This window comes from Staurois parvus, unplaced genomic scaffold (assembly GCF_062004578.1).
Source record: "Staurois parvus isolate SC_StPar_1 unplaced genomic scaffold, SC_StPar_1.0 ptg000422l, whole genome shotgun sequence".
NCBI classification, from domain to species: Eukaryota; Metazoa; Chordata; class Amphibia; order Anura; family Ranidae; genus Staurois; species Staurois parvus.
In genome coordinates this window covers 8,797,804-8,812,008 of record NW_028318218.1, presented here as the reverse complement: position 1 = coordinate 8,812,008, position 14,205 = coordinate 8,797,804, and the positions used below count along the sequence as shown (strand labels likewise).

The 14,205-nt window shown below is 40.3% G+C and overlaps 1 protein-coding gene across 1 annotated transcript in view; it reads left to right on the top strand.

Moving 5' to 3' along the window:
• FAIM2 (Fas apoptotic inhibitory molecule 2) overlaps window positions 1-14,205 on the top strand; it is a 43,274-nt gene that overhangs the window by 24,840 nt on the left and 4,229 nt on the right. The window contains exons 9-11 of the mRNA XM_089687307.1: window positions 6,393-6,480; window positions 12,192-12,287; window positions 14,118-14,171. Of these exons, the coding sequence (XP_089543433.1) occupies window positions 6,393-6,480; window positions 12,192-12,287; window positions 14,118-14,171 (238 nt within the window). The remainder of the gene's footprint in view (window positions 1-6,392; window positions 6,481-12,191; window positions 12,288-14,117; window positions 14,172-14,205) is intronic.

Here is a 14,205-nt window from a genome sequence, read left to right as displayed (position 1 = left end):
TTTTGTAATAAAACAAACTTACATACCTGTTCACAATCTTCTTTAGAATGTATGATGAGCTGTGCATGCACACCTCAATGTAAATTCTGGACACAACTCGGTGCCGGAACATATGTGTGCCACAGGTATGCCGTTCTGGCCCAAACATTCAAGATGGTCTAAGATCCTGAACCCAGGAGAAGACTGTGTAAAGATGTCACTGCTGGCAAGGGACAAGGATAGGTGAATTTAGTTCTGCTTTAAATAGTACATTTTTTAAATAGGAGACTATCTATGAAACAAAAAATAAGGCCAACTGAGAAGGAAAGAGTTGGATAAAATCATATAGTGTTGCTCTCCCAAAACTCCAATTGATATATTTAAATCTCTTAATCTCTGTCCTTAAAATCATATACAGAAAATATGTAAATAGTAGAAATAGAAAAATGTCATCAAAAAATATATTAAATTAAATTAATAAAAAACATCTATAATTAATACTAAAAATGATATCTGTGATTGAACATTAATAATAATATACTTATATCAATTCAAATAATCCATGTGCATAAATAAATAAAAAACAATAGTGTAAATAATGTCCCATATAATGAAAGTGACTTTGTGCTGAAAAATCAATCTTCAATCTGTTTTGCATATAAATCCGTGACTGATTGTGAATCCTCCCACTAGTGCAGATGTACGCTCACCTCCTTATAAGCCTGCAATTAGGCTATATATGCTTTCGGTTCTCCTCCTTTGGAACCTACTTGATTGGAACTCTTTCTTTGAGATAATAGATATCCGTAATTACCGATATGTGCTATGGGATAAACCCCTTCTCCAGAGGATACAACTCCTCTATATTCTCATCTCCATGCGACTATGTGTTATATAAGGACAATGGTAACTCAATATAAACCGAGTCCTCCGCTGACTGTCGGAGCCATGCACCCGTAGTCCGGCAAACGAACTGACTCCCTCCGAGTGACGTTACAGTCCCACCCCTACGCGTTACGCCACTGGTCACGTGGCTTCATCAGGGGGATTTGATTGGTCAATCAAATCCCCCTGATGAAGCCACGTGACCAGTGGCGTAACGCGTAGGGGTGGGACTGTAACGTCACTCGGAGGGAGTCAGTTCGTTTGCCGGACTACGGGTGCATGGCTCCGACAGTCAGCGGAGGACTCGGTTTATATTGAGTTACCATTGTCCTTATATAACACATAGTCGCATGGAGATGAGAATATAGAGGAGTTGTATCCTCTGGAGAAGGGGTTTATCCCATAGCACATATCGGTAATTACGGATATCTATTATCTCAAAGAAAGAGTTCCAATCAAGTAGGTTCCAAAGGAGGAGAACCGAAAGCATATATAGCCTAATTGCAGGCTTATAAGGAGGTGAGCGTACATCTGCACTAGTGGGAGGATTCACAATCAGTCACGGATTTATATGCAAAACAGATTGAAGATTGATTTTTCAGCACAAAGTCACTTTCATTATATGGGACATTATTTACACTATTGTTTTTTATTTATTTATGCACATGGATTATTTGAATTGATATAAGTATATTATTATTAATGTTCAATCACAGATATCATTTTTAGTATTAATTATAGATGTTTTTTATTAATTTAATTTAATATATTTTTTGATGACATTTTTCTATTTCTACTATTTACATATTTTCTGTATATGATTTTAAGGACAGAGATTAAGAGATTTAAATATATCAATTGGAGTTTTGGGAGCGCAACACTATATGATTTTATTCACATTTTTTCACATTGGTAGTTATGTTCTAGAGGTTTGCGATCCGACTACAAAATGTGTAATAAGGAGTTTTTTTCTGCTTTCTGGCTCGCAAGATACTTTTAATATTTGAGAAGGAAAGAGTTGGGTTGCTAAAGAAGGACAGTCCCTCTAAATAACAGACGTTGGGAGCTATGCTTATATACTAGAAAAAATATATATATAAACAGCGCAAATCAAACACCTCCTCACCATATGAATAACATCAATAAACAAAAGTATTATATAAATCAAAAAATGATAAAAATATAATAAAAATAAAATATTGTAATAGTGTCCAAGAAAATATATAAATTACGTGCAGAAAAAATATATAAAAAAGATCTCTCTTCCCAGAAAATACATTCAAAATAATCTTCTCCCAAAGAAATGTGCTTCCACCATTCACCAGTGTAAAATCAACATCAACCGCACTCACCAGATATTAGTGAGTATTGCGCCTTTTAGGATTTTAGGGATCCTACACCCCCTCTATATCTTCCAGAACTCCTTTCACCTTGTCTGGCTTGATGTAATCCTTCCACTTAATCCTAATAAGAGCTCCACAGTGGTGCATAAAATAAAAATACCACAGTGTGATATTGCTAATACCAAATGCAGTATTAAATAATACCAGGCCACTCACATGTTAAAAGATAGTTAAAAGCATTGATTTATTGCCTCCATTGGCTCACACAGATCCGCAAGACCACAATTCAATACAGAGACCTCACAGCCTGTTGGTTTGCAGAGGATAACAGCACACAGCTCCAACAACAAAGATGGCACAGCGTGCGTTCCACTCACCGGAAGTGACGCAGGGTGTAAGGATGGCAGACTGGAAGTGCGTTGACGCGTTTCGCCTCTCCCACAGGGCGTTCTCAAGAAATCACTTCTAGTCATCAGCCGCTTTTTATACAACACCAGATCCCTCCCCTCTTCTCCCATATGTTAATTACCCTTATGATGCTTCATCCTTCCCTGTCATCCTCTGCTCACCAACGTGAGATTCCTTCACATTTGGTGAACCCGTATATGGTTCAGAAAAAATCTTTAAACCTTTAATATTATAAAACCAATTTCATGAGAATAACTAAAAGATCCCTTGACCAATGTTCAAATCCCATAATTATATATATATATTTAAAACAGAGGGATTTCCACAGAACAATATAGGTTACAGATCCACATAAAGTGTACTCATCCCTAACCCATGTACACTAAACATAGACACACATATGTGCACTAAACATAGACACACATATGTGCACATACCCCCACTATGCCTGCATGCTGACATCAACTGCTTCCTTTTGACTTTTGTATGTGGGGTACTGAGCCTGTTCAGGGTAATACCCAGTGTATCCCTCCCCTCCACTCAGGCAGGCCAAGTGCAGCATACAGTCATTAACCTGAATGGCTGTGTGCTTCTGTACTCATGTATATGGCGGAACTCGTAAGCATTAATACAGCGTACAAGAACTTGCAACATAACCCATCAGACCAAACCAAACAGGACCACAGCTTTTACACAAAGAGCAACATTAATGGGAATTAGTAAATACCAGCTCTACCAAATATTCACACTTACAGAAGATTACATGCAATATCTGCACACACTTATCGTACCTGATTTATGGGAGATATTGGGGTCAAAGATGTCAGAAGTTACTGCCCAGCTATTTCAGTGTGCACTGCTCCATTGGAGTTCATGCTGAAAATAACGCCTTGCGTACAAATTTCCCATCACCATATTACCACTGCCTATGAATAATCCAATCCAGACTTGCCATTATGTAATTGTACAGAAGACTAATGTGCTTAAAAATGACTGCGTGTCCCTTACCTTCTACGTCATCATAAAATGAGAAGATAAATGATGGTATATGGAGCTTATCCATCAACTATATCTATATCTACTGTATCTACTAGGAATGCACTGATACAGTGGGGCAAAAAAGTATTTAGTCAGCCACCAATTGTGCAAGTTCTCCCACTTAAAAAGATGAGAGAGGCCTGTAATTGGCATCATAGGTAGACCTCAACTATGAGAGACAAAATGAGAAAAAAAAATCCAGACAATCACATTGGCTGATTTGGAAAGAATTTATTTGCAAATTATGGTGGAAAATAAGTATTTGATCACCTACAAACAAGCAAGATTTCTGGCTCTCACAGACCTGTACCTTCTTCTTTAAGAGGCTCCTCTGGCCTGCACTCATTACCTGTATCAATGGCACCTGTTTGAACTTGTTATCAGTATAAAAGACACCTGTCCACAACCTCAAACAGTCACACTCCAAACTCCACTATGGTGAAGACCAAAGAACTGTCGAAGGACACCAGAAACAAAATTGTAGACCTGCACCAGGCTGGGAAGAGTGAATCTGCAATAGGCAAGCAGCTTGGTGTGAACAAATCAACTGTGGGAGAAATAATTAGAAAATGGAAGACATACAAGACCACTGATAATCTCCCTCGATCTGGGGCTCCACCCAAGATCTTACCCCGTGGGGTCAAAATGATCACAAGAACGGTGAGCAAAAATCCCAGGACCCGCAGTTTTTACCACGTTTAGGGTACGTTTTTCATAGGTCCTGTGACTCAAAAACCGCATCAAAACACAACATGTGTGCATTTTTTATGCATTTTTAATATGTTGAAGGGGCAGGCGCTTTTGTTTTTTTTTAACTGACTAAATATGCACCAAAAATGTGGCAAGCAGGATTTTCAACACAGCGAGGGAAGCGCAATGGACCAGTATGGACATACATTGAATTTAAAAGGGATGCTTTTTTCTTTTCTTGCGCTTTTTAAGGCAAAAGCGCTTCAAAAACTGTGTGTGAAAGCAACCTATTGGCCGAAAAAGGTGGTGGAAATAAATTCATATTCATTTAAATTCATGATATTATTTAAAATGTTGAAAATAATAACATTATATATAAAAAAAGTTTTTAAAACTGTCCATTTCAGTTCTGGTTTTTGGCCAAATGCATCCGGAATATTCAGTTTCAGTCCAGAATTTTCATTTCGGTGCAACACTAGTATCTACTGTACCAACATCCCCAAAAAACTGTAGAACCTTATAAAAAAAACAAGAGCAGGAGTTTTTAGGTATCAATATTTTTTAAAGTACAACTGGATAGAGTAATGGAGGGTTATAACCCCTCTCAGTTTATGTTTTGCCATGTGTGTCCCATTGGGGAGATGTACCTTCACTGTTCCATAGGCAAACAGGAAGTGAGAGAAAATACCTGCAAATTAACCGCTTTCCCGCCCTATGGTAGAACTACTGCTACACGGTGGCAGGGCTGCACAAAATTACGTATATATACGTGATTTGCATTTCCAGGTAGGGTGTGCGTGTGCCACCCTACCCTTGCCGCCATTGGTGGCTAGGCATGTCAATCACTGGGTCCTGGCGATTGCTGTACAAAGCTGACAGGGGAGAGACCTGCCAGCAAGGACATGCTGCTTTGTATTTCTCTGCACAGCAGAGAAATACAAAGCAGCATGCCTCCCTAGTAAAACAGCACACACAGTAAAACACACACAGTTAACCCTTTGATCGCCCAAAAGTTAACCCCTTCCTGCCCAATGCCATTAGTACAGTGTCAGTGCTTTTTATTAGCACTGATCATTGTATTAGTGTCACTGGGGATGTCAGAGCCAGTTAGTTAGTTCCCAGCCAGTGCCGGAATGCCCACCGCAGTCCCACTATAAGTCGCTGATTGCCGCTATTACTAGTAAAAAAAAATAAAATAATTCCAGTATATGTAACGCCATTTGTAAATGCTATAGCTTTCATGTAAACCAATGAATTTACACGTATTGGGATTTTTTACTAAGTATAAAAAAAAAAATAATTCCAGTTTCTATACCGCCATTTGTAGACACTATAACTTTCAAGTAAGCCAATTAATTTACACATATTGGGATTTTTTTTAGTAAAGAAATGTAGCAAACTACATTTTAAAAAAAAAAAATTTTTTGGACATGTTTAATAGCAAAAAGTAAAAAAAAATATTTTTTTCAAAATTGTCGTGTTTTTTTTTTTTGTTTATAGCGCAAAAAATAAAAAACACAGCGGTGATCAAATATCACTGAAAGAAAGCACTATTTGTGGGGAAAAAAAAGGACATAAATTTAATGTATGTACAGCATTGCATGACCGCGCAATTGTCAGTTAAAGTGACACAGCGCCGTATAGCAAAAAATGGCCTGGCCAGGAAGGGGGGTAAATCCTCTGGAGGGGAAGTGGTTAAGAGAAATCCTTAGGGCCCTCCGGGTCTCCAGAACTAGTGTATCCATTGGAAAATAATGTGTTCATTTAAAATCATTTTGTTTCACAAATGTAAAACCAACTAAAAGAAAAGGATTGTGTACAATGTAGTGTTTAAATAATTTCCTCTTTGAACCTCACCAATATATCACAGTCATTTGCTCTCAGTTATAATGTTTTCAACACATATATTGTTTCATATGATAAACTGAAATCACATGATAGGATAGCCAGAGCTGCCTGAATGGGATTTACCCGCCATCATTTAGTTGGGACTAGACTAATGTGCTTACAAATGACACCTTCCTCATTGTGTGTCCCTTGTCTTCTCAGCTATTATAATACCACATCTGTGATCCTATGTCTTGGAATTACTGCACTTGTCTGCATTTCCGTCACTTTATTCAGCTTCCAAACCAAGGTAAGAGATCATAAAAATCAAATAAACATCAATAGCAAGGCTACTGGTAAAGCTGGGGATTGGAAACTGCCTAGTGTGTATTAAAGTGGTTGTAAACCTCAGACATGAAATTTGAAGAATGTATACCCCTCTATGGAGTGTACTTGTCTCAATTAAGAGTGCCAAGTGTCACTTCTGTCTGCTGCTTCATTCCTCTGCTTTCAGCATGAATCACTTCTGACACATTTTTCTGACACCAAGAGAAAAAAGGTGACAAGGGAAGGAAAGGCTGCTGTTAGAACCCACCCATACAGCCAACCTGACAGCCCCCCCCCCCCCAAAAAAAAATAAACTATGTTTACCATGCTTCAGTGATGAACACAATGAGTGATTGATTGGTACCGATCACTCATTGTGTTCATTTAAGAAAGGAAGGGGGTTATAAATGTGGCATATTTACCAGACCATTCTCCCACTCTTCATCCTAAAGGATCCTATTGTGTGCTTTCAGCTGTCAGTGGGAAGGAGAGTAGGCAAGCCGGTAGCACTGCGGGGTAGGAGCACGCAGGAGGGTTTGGGCAGCAGGGGGAAACGTATGGTGCACAGGGAGGGTTATGGGTGCGGCGGGGGATGGGGGTGGGCAGTTACTGGAACCGACCCCCTGTATGGCACTCTCTAAAGCAGCTGAAAGGCAGCGGGAGGGAGAGACGAAGGTGCTGTAGAAAGAGCCATACAGGGGATTGGTTCCAGCAATTACCCCCTCACCATGCTGTGCTGATCGCTCTGCCTGCCCACATCCACTTTACCTAGTTACCTGGGCCCCCCTGCTGGCCTGTGCCCCTTACAGGAGGACTGGTAATACCCCCTTATCCATGGCCCTGGAGGAAGGACCTCCAACGGATTGACAGCCTCAGCTCTGTTCCTGTGAGCTGTGTGTGGAGGGGGGGTGTCTCTTTCCTACCTCCAATCAGCTCTCATTAAACACTGCAGTGTGTAATTTCATCTCTCCCACACTTTCCTCTGAGCTCTCAGACAAGCTTTAAAATTAAGCAATTTAAATGGGTGTAGAGAAGAGAAGACTGCAGATAGACAGGCAGGGCCAATGCTAGTCTATTTTGCGCCTTAGCTGCACACCCCCCCCTCTCCAAAAAAATAAAACTTCAAAATTTTTAGCCTGTGTAGGGATGCTATCTCACCAGCTTGCCAACGTTAGCTCCATGTGGACAGTTAGGAGGAAGTGATGTTGCTCGCAGCATTGGCTGGGTACCTCTTCTTAACAGATTGGCTGAAGTTTGCAGAAGACGTCTTTGTCACTAGTTAACTTCATCCAATCCTGTCAGGGGAGAGGACCCAGGAGTGACGTTTTAAACGTTGCTTCCGGGTCATTAACAGGAAGGGGAGATCAGTGAACAGGTGTTTGCTGATCTCCCTCCCTTCTACCAGTGGCACCCACCATGCTGATCTCAAGTTCACTGATGGGACCGTGAAGCCTAGGAAGCATGGCAAGGCACATTGGGTGTGATCTGGAGGCTGCACAGCTAATTGATCATTTCCACCTGACAGTCAGACGGTCAGATTTACACATTCTCAATGAGATACTTCCTGTTAGTTCTTATTTACACTTGTTTTTGAGGGACATTAAAATGTGCAGCTGAGCCACACTTTTATCGTCCCCCGACCACTCCCCATTATTCTCTGCTCCTCGTCTCCTGGGCCCCTCTAATGAACTGATGGGGTCCAGGAGACGAGGATTAGGGGAGTGTTGCATCTGCGCGTGAATTTGCTTCCATTCCTGTTGTGTCTCCATTGTCATAATCAATCCCTATGCTACAACAAACTAAAAAATATTATGGCTATAGATATACTTTATTGAGTTCATTTTTCTATTGAGTTTGATACGCTATCAAAGTTTGAATCATGGACAGTTGTAGTCTGCTTCTATGCACAAGAATGGCCAAGCGTGGCTGAGCCCTAAAGGATTTCACTGAGCCATGTCAATCAGCAGAAACCTTATTCCCATAGTATCGAGAGGGACATCAGGCTGGTCTGCTGAACATGGAGAAAACAGATTTTGTAATACAAATTATGTTATATAACCTTCACCTAAACTAATTCCTTTAGTTACTAAATGCTGGAGCATAAAATAAGATTAGCTAGTAAGTCAGGCAAAAAAATCACATGGAAGTAGCTTCCTATTACATAGCTTTCTGCATTATCTATGAAAAATAAACTACAGTGCTTGATCACCGGAGATAATCTTGAAAAGAGTCTCTATGTGCTGCCATGACTTCTGTATTAGAATGAATGGCATTGTTCTGCTGGTGTGTATGTGAGGGGTAGTTGGCACCATTTGGAGGAATTCAGTCATCTGTTACCTAGTGCAGCTAAAACACTGCTGCTTGAGACCCCAAATACTCATTACACTAATGGTCTTCCTTTAGATCCTAAAATGGTCTAAATGGTATAGAAGTGACCCCTTACATTGATGATCAGTGGACATTTGCTCCCTAGCACTGATGGTTAATGTAGGTGGGAAATCAATTGGCCACTGCTCATTGTGCAAAGAACCCCTAGCAACATCTGGAGGAATGTTGGAGGTCCACTGAACCTTGGTTGAGACTGGCTGTCTTAAAATCTTGAACAAGCACACAACGCATTTAGGTTTGTCCATTCCCCTTTGCTGAACACTCACACACGATGTGCCTTCTCTTTCTTGGCAATCACCTAAAGCAGGCACAGTCACTTAGTCAAAGTACAGAGCTTCTTCCATGCTAAAACACCTTCTCTCTAAAGTCGCATGTCATTACATAGTAAGGGGTGTCCACAACTACATCCTCACATCTAAAGAAGGGATGCTGAACCCATTGTCCACATGTGGCTCATGGAGCCCTCTGATGTGGTCCGCGACCTCAAACTAGGGAAGGGCATGTCCAGGGTTGGTAAACTGCTGATTACGATTTGGTTTGCCAACCCATCATCCAAGAGCATCAGAATGCATCGAGTCGGTGCCCACAGTGGAGGAAGCAGGTGGCCACTGAGGGAACAGGAGTCGCATAAGCCGGTGCTTCCTCTGTAGTGCCAACTCCTATCCCAGCTGGAGTGATATCAAGTGCTTTTAGCTTGGGACCTTTCTAGCAGCCTGAAGAGCGAGGCCAGCAGAATCTGGAAGAGAAAAAGAAGGTCAGTTTGTTAAACAGTATATACACAACGCTTTTGCAATGGACACATTAGTACCTAAAAAAGGGTTATGAACTATTAGGCTGCTTTCACACTGATCCATGGGTGCAGCACAGTGCACCTGCGACTTTCCTGCGGGTTAGCTGCACTGAGCCATAGATTTCTATTGTATTCTGAGGCTTTATAAAAGCATACCAAAACTCCTGAATACCGGCTTCTCCTCCTCTCCCTTCTGCCGGAATTCAGCACCTGCAGGAGTAGAATGTTCATTATGCTATTCAAAATAAAGAATTCAAAATTATGAACCGTTCTGTTTCATTGGGGCACATGACTGGTTACCAAATCACTTAAGTGGCCCTTGCTGTTTAAAAGGTTGAGCACCCCTGATCTAAAGGGAATTCCGAGGACAAACCTATAAAAATGGCATTGAAGCTGGACTCCAGTCAGGAGAAATGCAATCTGAGTTGCAAGGAATGTCCTTTCCTAGTGCCATAGTGCTCTCCATTTCTTATTTAAATATGTTGTTACCCTCTGTTTCTCCAAAAAGGTCCTTTTTGACTAGGGATGCACCGAAATTCTGGTGGCCAAAAGATGTCAGCCAAAAACACCCCTTTCGGCTGTTGGCCAAAATGAAAAAAAAACACTGATACAGGTGCCGAAAAAAAAACGCCCACCGCCACTGCCCAGCCACCATCGCCTGCCCGCTCACCGATCGCCGCTCGGTAGTTCAGTCTTACCTGAGAAACCATCGATCCTGGCATTGGGCATAGAGATGGGTGAAGGAAAGATGGCCGCCACACATCTCTATGCCCTTGGAAGACCGGAACAATGTCACTTCTATTTCTGTGTTTTTCTTTTTTTTTTAAAAGAACTAGATCAATGCTTTTTTTGATCTAATGCTTTACAGTGCAGAGGAGAGATGTGAGGTCTTATTGACCCCATATCTCTCCATAAAGAGGACCTGTCACTAATTATTCCTATCACAAGGGATGCATGCATTCCTTGTGATAAGAATAAAAGTGATTGCATTTTTTTTTAAAAGGAACAGTGCACAAAACAAAAAAAAAAACATGAAATAAATTTTAAAAAAAGTTTAAAGTGCTCCATCCCCCGTCCGCACGTAGTGGTGAACACATATGTAGGCCATGCCCACATATGTAAATGGTGTTCAAACCACACATGTGAGGTATCGCCATGAACGTCGGAGTAAGAACAATAATTGTCGCACTAGACCTCCTTTGTAACTTTACACTGCTAACCTGTAGACATTTTTAAAGCATCACCCGTGGAGATTTTTAAATATCGCAGTTTCATGCCATTCCACGTGCAAAATTTTAAAGCGTGACATGTTGGGTATCTATTACCTTGCCGCAACATCCTCTTACATATTTTATAGAACAATTGGGGTATATATTGTTTTTTTTTTTAATCAAAGTGTATTTTTTTACAAAAAATATATATTCATTTTTAAAAACTGCGCATTTCGGTTTTGGTTTTCGGCCAAATGCATTTTGAATTTTCAGTTTCAGTTTCGGCACCAGAATTTTCATTTCGCTGCACTGCTATTTTGTCTCTTCTCTCTTCTGCTTTGTACATCTGGGCTCAGCTGTTTTCTCCATATTGAAAAATAGCTCCCAGTTGCATGCCCTCTTTTTAATAACTTGCTGAATGGGAGAAACTCCTAGTCCCCGATCACCCTTAGCCTGTGATTGGACAGCAAAGGAACAGCAACAGGCCTATGGGGACATCTTTCTGCTCTCTCCAGTTAGTAAGTTCCTTGCCAACACAGATGAAAGTATAAACACATGGCTGGACCTTTCCCAATCTAAATGCCTCTATATATACCCTCCCTCTTAGATTGTAAGCTCCAAGGAGCAGGGCCCTCAAATCCCTCTTGTATTGAACTGTATTGTTGCTGTATTGTCTCCCGTTATATTGTAAAGTGCTGAGCAAACTGTTGGCGCTATATAAATCCTGTATAATAATAATATAAAGTATTACAAGAAGCTAAAATCAAGTCAAAGTCATACATTTATACAAGTTATATTTAAAAATGAATTTGTATTAATAAATGCATTTATGGTTTTATGTATCTAACTTGAATCTTTTAAAAAAGCTTTGGGGTTTTCAGTTTTTTTGGGAAATGGATGTGCCTTATGTCTGCAAATGTAAATGTTTACAAATATTTTTATTTAAAAAAAAATAAAAACTAAGAAAAACTATAAGAGACGGCACCAGACATTTTTTTGCAACAAAGCCCTATGCTTTTAGCTAGAAGTATGCCTCTAATTGCAGGCAGGGGCAAAGCTATAAAGGTAGGACTCTAGAGAAAGGATGCTTCACCATGTGCCCCATGGATTTGGTTATGTGATCTATAATGGCACTAGACCACACACAGGGAAAGGCATGTGGTTACATTTGTATTTTGTGCCCACTGGGCTCCCTGTAAATGGATGATTGCCTCTCGTGTACCAGGGTCTAATCCCAGTTGCAACTGCTTTGACCTCCTGCTCCTACACCAGTGGCTGTACAGTGTATTTCTTCTGATTTTATAGGTGGATTTCACGTCTTGTCATGGTGTTCTCTTTGTGCTTGTTATGGTTCTTCTCTTCAGTGGCCTCTTCCTTGTCATCCTAATCCCTTTTCAATATGTAAGTACTCATATTGTTTAATATTTTAGGACCATACTGCTATTTACTGTCTACTATATACCCAGGAACAGATTATGCACCTTAATGGGCAACTTGGATCACCCCCCCCCCCCCATAACTACAGATCCTTTTGTTAACATTTTAATACCCTGAAATTTAGATAATACATGAATAGTACAATATGTCTAATGAAATGTTAATTTCCTAAAATTATTTTCTCTGAAGACCTACATAATAAGAATAAGGGGTAGCCTGCTGCGCCCTTAAGAAGACCATGTCTCCATCCTATTAGGATAAACATCTTTAGTTAAAGTACTCATATACACATATGTTAGGTTGTATTTGTTTGAAATTGATTTGCATGCAACACTTCCGACACTTTTGAGATGCACATAGATGTTCACCACCCTGCCGTCAGCTAAAGTCCTGGCAGAGGCTAGGCAAGATCTGCATTAGCGGTGTTTGCAGAATGTGCAAGGCTTCCTCAGCACTTGCCAGGACCCTGGGTGACGCTATGCAGATCGAGGGAAAAGGGGGAAACTCTGTAGTGTCAGGGTTGATTAAAAATGTAAGGTCTGTCTTCACCAAGTGGGGCAAATCATTTTCAAACAATTACAGCCTGGCACATGCTTATGACAGTTCTTTAATTTGCTTATCTCAACTAGCATTGGGTGGCGCAAATGCATCCAAACACATGAACAAAAATAGAATATATGGCAGCTTACAGAGTTACATAGTTAGTCTGGCTGAAAAAGACAAACGTCCATCCAGTTCAACCATTAAAGAAAAAAAAAAGTTATAATCCTATACCCACAGTTGATCCAGAGGAAGGCAAAAAAAAAAAAAACACAGCAAAGCATGATGCAATTTGCTCTTGCAGGGAAAATAATTCCGTTCTAATCCCCAGAGAGGTAATGTGATATTCCCTGGATCACGTTTACCTATAAATGTTAGTATCCAGTTATTTTCTGTGTATCTAAGAAACAATCCAGGCCTTTTTTAAAGCAATCTACTGAGCTGGCCAGAACCAACTCTTGAGGGAGTCTATTCCACATTTTCACAGCTCTCACTATGAATTAACATTCCTTATATGTGGTGGCTACAGTAGATTTAATTTTTTTTGTCTATTTCTCTATTTTCACCTAATGATCCTGTCAATAACACATTTCTGTCCTACAACGCTCATTCAATATACTGAATCTATGGAGAAGGAGGTAAAGCGTTGTCATTCTTGGCTACTCACTCCTGTTTTCGACCACAGAATATCTCCTCTGCTCCTCATCTGCATAACAAAGGTGGAAGTTCTTATGTGGTTCACAGATGTGAACTAGACAGGGCTGATAACACTGCTTGAAATTTCCGTGCAGTAGGGGCCCAGTGAACAAGCAGTTATGAGCTCACTGGATTTCTGGTAGGATCAACAGGTATTTTTATGCACTTATCAAACAGGTATAACAAAACACCTTGATATGGAAAAATGAATAGGCCACATGCTGATGCCTTCACTAATGTAAAATTAGCTTTAATATGGTAGAGATCTCACAGCTTATAGTCTGTTCACCTCCCACTCCAACGCAATTTACCCCACTAAGAGCTTAACCACAGGGACACTTTATTATATTTGACAGACGAAAAGGGAACAAACAGGGAAAGTTTATTGATAGGGTGTACATACACTTTAATCTTGCCACTCTGGGTCGTGGAGTGGCCCTTCCACAAATCCATCCTTTATTGTACCTTAGTGAATATCTGTAATGAAAGCAACCATAAAGAATCAAAAATATCAGAAAACAAACAAATAACTGAGTGTATTCTTGATTGTCTCTCCAGGTGCCATGGCTTCATGCAGTCTATGCAGCACTAGGAGCCATTGTATTTACCCTGGTAAGTGCAAGTTTGTTTTCTGTGTTGTACAGAA